Source organism: Sceloporus undulatus, chromosome 8 (genome assembly GCF_019175285.1).
Source record: "Sceloporus undulatus isolate JIND9_A2432 ecotype Alabama chromosome 8, SceUnd_v1.1, whole genome shotgun sequence".
NCBI classification, from domain to species: Eukaryota; Metazoa; Chordata; class Lepidosauria; order Squamata; family Phrynosomatidae; genus Sceloporus; species Sceloporus undulatus.
In genome coordinates this window covers 2,109,393-2,114,381 of record NC_056529.1, presented here as the reverse complement: position 1 = coordinate 2,114,381, position 4,989 = coordinate 2,109,393, and the positions used below count along the sequence as shown (strand labels likewise).

Genomic DNA, 4,989 nt, shown 5'->3' with positions numbered 1-4,989 from the left:
GAAGGCCTGGGGAAGGTCATCCCTCAGCCGGTTGGCCAAAGCACACCGGTCAAGCTGCAGGCCGTGGCCAAGAGTTTTGAGGCCAGCGTGGACATCCCTGACGTGGTGAGTGACCATCGATCACCTTTGGCTTTGTTTGTAACCACTTTGGGTTTCATGGTTGCCTCTTTGGACCTGGGTTTTCTCCCACTGAGACCCTCATTTATAAAATATGAAATCCATGTTTAAAAGAACAAATTAGATTTGCTGATTCTGTGGCAGAAATATATATATACATACGCGTATTACTGTGTTTTCTTTATAAATCCACCCGCAGACTGAAGTCCAGAGCATCAAATATGAGGATGAGGACGAAATAGGTAAGAGGCTTGCATTTGTTTCGTGGGAATAGGTTCATGCACTTTTGGGTTGAAAAACAGGACAGGGCTCCTGTGCAGAAGGCTGCCTCTGCACTGCAGAAATAACCCACTTTGGTACCACTTTAACTGCTGTGGATCAATGCTGTGGGATTCTGGGATCTGTAGTCCTGTCAGACATTTATCCTTCTCTATCAGAGAACTTTGGTGCCACAGCAAACCACAGGAGGGAAATTTGGTAAGATGCAAATTTACAGCGCTATATAAATAAAGCATCATAATAATAATAATAGTAATAGTAATAATAATGCTACGTTTTTAAGGAAAATGGTGGAAAAGTAACATTTTAAAATTCTTTGTAAAAATTTAAATTTAATTAAAATGAAAAACCCAGAGGCCTCTGCTTCTCCTCCCATTGAACCCCACCCTCCCCATCTCTCCAGCATTACAAAGGGAGGCAGGTGAAGATATTTGGGGAGCAGTGGGGTCCCCCCAATTTGGGTGTCATCTGGCGTGATTCGCACACACACACCCAATGCCAATCTAATGGCCGCCCTCTTCCTTTCCAGAGGTGACTGACCTCGATGCCGAAGAGGATGAGGAGCACAGTGAACTGCAGTCCAGCTCTGACAATAACACCCCGGACAAAATGTAAGCCCCCAAAACGGCGAAGGGTCTGGAAACCATGACACTCTATGAGGGATGTTTAGCCGGAAAAAGAGAAGGTTAAGAGGCGATATGAGAGCCCTGTTTAAGTATTGGAAATGGTGTCATATTGAGGATGGAGCAAGCTTGTTTTCTGCTGCTCCAGGGAATAGGACACAGAGCAATGGATGCTGCAAGCTCCAGGAAAAGAGATTCCACCTCAACATTAGGAGGAATGTCTTGATAGTGGAATATACTGCTTTGGATTATGGCAGAATCTCCTTCTTTGGAGATTTTAAAACAGAGAATGCTTTGATAGAGAGTTCCTGCATGGCAGACTGGGGCTGGACTGGATCAGGGCCCTTTTTGGGGTCTCTTCCAGCTCTAGGATTCTATAACAACAAAGTGGTAGCTATTCATGGAGCCATTGTAAACACCAGAGAAGTCCATTGAGGTCAGAGGGACGTGAAATACAGAACGTCTGTCTGGCCCTTGCTGGGGCAGACAAATCCTACTCTCTTCCTCCATATCATCCTAATGTCTTTTTGTTCTGTATTTTCTCTCAAGTGGTGGCAAGAAAGTGCTGACTTGGCTGGTGGAAGGGTTTGGGAAAATGATGCCTCAGCCAGAGAACATGAGAAAGACGGAGGTGAGTGCAGGAGCATCAGAGAACAACGGATGCCATTGCTGGGAACAAGCGCAACATGTTGATCATGCAGAAACAGAGCTATTGCAGCTCCCATCGGCTTCATCCATCAAGCCAATGAGGAACGCTGGGAGTTGCAGTCTAATCACACTATTCTTATTCTTATTATTCTTTCTTCCTTTCTGCATCAGGAAGGGGTTTCAGAAGGACGAGACGCAGAGCAGGGTAAGTGAGCCTCCAGAAGTAAACTGAGTACTGGGACCGTTATCGGTCCAGAGCTTTTCCCAGCTTTTGCTTTGGACTAACCTTTTGCTTGTGGAAACTATGGAACAGTTGTTAAAATTTCACAATGCCAGGGTCCCGCACCCAATGCCCTCCCAATGCAAGGGAGAGGAATGATGCTTTGTAGTAACTATGGAGTTAAGGTTATGCTGGGATCAAGGTAGTGACAGGGAGGCGGATGAGGCATTGCCCTCCAAAAACCAGTGAGTTTCATTTTAATGACAAATGACATTTGCCACCATGTGAATTTTTGAATTTAATAGTGGACTTTTAAAGTGGAATTTAAAAGCATTCGCTGAGGTCAGGGGCACAGGAGCCCCGTGAATGTAGAAAAACTGCATATAACAAAAACACTACTCTTTTTACCTCTCTGGGAATCTCTAGGTCCTCCAGCGCAGCTCTGTGGTCGGCATCTGCTGGACATTGACCATAGAACTGCACTGGAGGAGTTACAAAGGCCTAGTAGAGTGTTCCTTCTAGGAATCTCTATAGGTCCGGCAATGCGACATTTGGTTAAAATTGACCATAGAGTGGCACTAGAGGACCTAGATGTTTCAAGAGAGAACTTATTCCTAAAATGCGCAAATAACCAAATCCGCAAAAGTCAAAGCTGCAAAAGTGGAGTGTACAGCTATAATGCAAGTGACTGGACTGACATGTTTCCTCCCTTCTGTCTCTGGATGCCATTCCCAGCCATCTGCAAAGACCGCAGCCGAGGGACCCCTGGGAAGGGAACCAGTTCTCCCAGTGCCTCCGGACCCCAGCACCGGACCCCCACCGGCAGCCAGTCTAACCTGAGCCTCTCCCTCTTTCCCCGAAGTCTTGGGGGCGACGGCATCAGGTAACCCCATTCAGACCCCCATTCCCCCCCCCCCCCGAACGCTTGGGAGCAATTGGGTCCATCCTTTAGGAATCCTTTGGAGAAGTGGGATTGTTGGAGACATTGGTGGGTGCAATGTCCAGGGGATCCACTTAGTTGTTTAGGCCAAAGTTTACATGGGATGTCCAGTGGCTTGGACCTTTTTGAAAATTCATCCCAAGTGCCTGATCTACAAATCCAAAGTTCTTTCTCAGGGCGAGAAGGAACATTGCAAAATGATTTGCCCTTGCTTGCAAGTATGAAATTTGCAAAGGGCAATGGTCCTAATGGGGCTTTTCTTTCTGTCCCAACCGGCAGCGTCTTCGAGTGGCTTGTCCAGGGACTGGAGAGAGTGATGCCCCAACCGGTCCCTAAAGCCACCCAAGATGGACAGGTGAGGAGGAGGCATTTGCCTTCCGACACAAAGACAGCTCACACAGGGAAGGGGTGCATGGATTCCCTTCCCTCACCCAATGCCCCTATGCCTGGAGCAGTTGCCTGGGGATGCTGGGAAAGATAGTTGGTGGGATAGGATGGGAACTGTTGTCCAAGAGATACCCAAAGCACTCGGTTAGGGAAAGCAGCTGCAAATGCTTCAGGATAGTCTTGAAGAGGTTCTTCTTAAGAATTGTGGGCATTGGCAAGATATTTGCAACCGTTGGCTCCCTGTTGCTGTCGGCTGTTTGTAGGGGGCAGAGGGGCCACATGTGTGTCCTATGTGTATCCCATGTGTGTACCATGTGTGTCTTATGCATGTGCCATATATGTCCTGTGTGTGTCCTATGTGTGTCTTATATGTGTGTCATATCTGTCCTATATGTCTCCTGTTTATGCCATCTGTGTCCTATGTATATGCCATATGTGTCTTATGTGTATGCCATGTGCATGCCATAGGTGTGCCATGTGTATCCTATGTGTGTCCCATTGTGGGCCATGTATATCCTATGAGTGTCCCATGTGTGTCTTATATGTGTGTCTTATATGTGTGTCCTATGTGTATGCCATAAGTGTGCCATTTGTATCCTATGAGTGTCTTATGTGTGTCCCATTGTGTGCCATGTGAATCCTATGTGTGTCCCATTGTGTGCCATGTGTATCCTATGAGTGTCCTATGTGTGTGCCATGAGTGTGTCTTATGTGTGTCCTGTGCATGCACCGTGTAAATCTACTGTATATCTTCTTCTTTCTGACAGAGAATAGAAGATGCAGAGATGGGCTCTGGACAAGCAAGTAAGTCCCACATTATCACTTTGCCTTGAAGGCATACAAAAACAACATATGAATGGGATTTACTTAAATGTTCTCTTAATAATACTTTAGTTGGGACTCACAGTTGCCCTTTTGCTGGGATAAAGCATCTGAATTTAGACCATCCTCAAAGAAAGGTTTCCAGTGTCTAATTGTATATTTGCAGATAGGAAGGAAGGAGAGGTGAAGTTGCCTTATCAACTTTGGTCCGGTCCCAAACGGTTCCCCTCCATTTAACATCCCTTTCTCCTTTTGTTTCAGGGAGCAAAGGGGCTTAAATGCCTCTGAAACAAAATGGACCCCGAAGATTTTGGGAGGACAAAACCCACTGACAGAGAGGCCAGGTCGAATGGGTATCCCTAGACCAATGGGAGAAAAAGAGTTTTGCACATTTTTATTGGTGTATTTATATTCTTTTTTTGGCTCTAAGCTCAAATAAAGCCACAGTCTGAACCTGGAGATGAACAGAGTTTTATTTGGGGGGATCTCCACAATGAAAAACTTGGGAAGGCAATAGTGATCTTAGATGAAGATCCCAAAACTGTGGTTGCACAATGGCAGTGCAAGCGTAGCTCCACTGTTCAGTATTGCACCATTGTGCACGATTGTGCTTTCTCTTGCATAACTGCTGGTTATGGGAAGGCCATGACAAACCTCCTCTGTACAAATCTTGCCAAAAAAAACCCATGATAACTGAGCCTTAGGGTTGCCATAAGTCGGAAACGACTGCAAAGTACACAACAACAACAAACAACAGCACTTTAAAGTGGTGTCAGACTGCATTACCTCCCCAGTGTAGATGCACCCTGAAGCCACAAGAAACATGTTCGTCCCACTTTCCACCAGACAGATCTTCTATATTTATTTACCAACATCTTTCATGCCATCCCCCTAATCGCCTTTCAGTTTGCACCCTTACCAAGAAGCAAATGGATTTGGGATGCTTCATGAAT

The 4,989-nt window shown here is 45.9% G+C and overlaps 1 protein-coding gene across 1 annotated transcript in view; it reads left to right on the top strand.

Annotated features, from left to right (window-relative positions):
• Positions 1-4,495, top strand: part of LOC121914370 (cyclic nucleotide-gated cation channel beta-1-like) — an 8,785-nt gene extending 4,290 nt beyond the window's left edge. Inside the window, exons 5-13 of the mRNA XM_042437761.1 lie at positions 5-105; positions 317-359; positions 926-1,007; positions 1,569-1,650; positions 1,839-1,872; positions 2,623-2,770; positions 3,107-3,182; positions 3,982-4,018; positions 4,298-4,495. Coding sequence (XP_042293695.1) covers positions 5-105; positions 317-359; positions 926-1,007; positions 1,569-1,650; positions 1,839-1,872; positions 2,623-2,770; positions 3,107-3,182; positions 3,982-4,018; positions 4,298-4,314 — 620 coding nt within the window. The 3' untranslated portion in view covers positions 4,315-4,495. The remainder of the gene's footprint in view (positions 1-4; positions 106-316; positions 360-925; positions 1,008-1,568; positions 1,651-1,838; positions 1,873-2,622; positions 2,771-3,106; positions 3,183-3,981; positions 4,019-4,297) is intronic.
• The last annotated feature ends 494 nt before the right edge of the window (positions 4,496-4,989 follow it).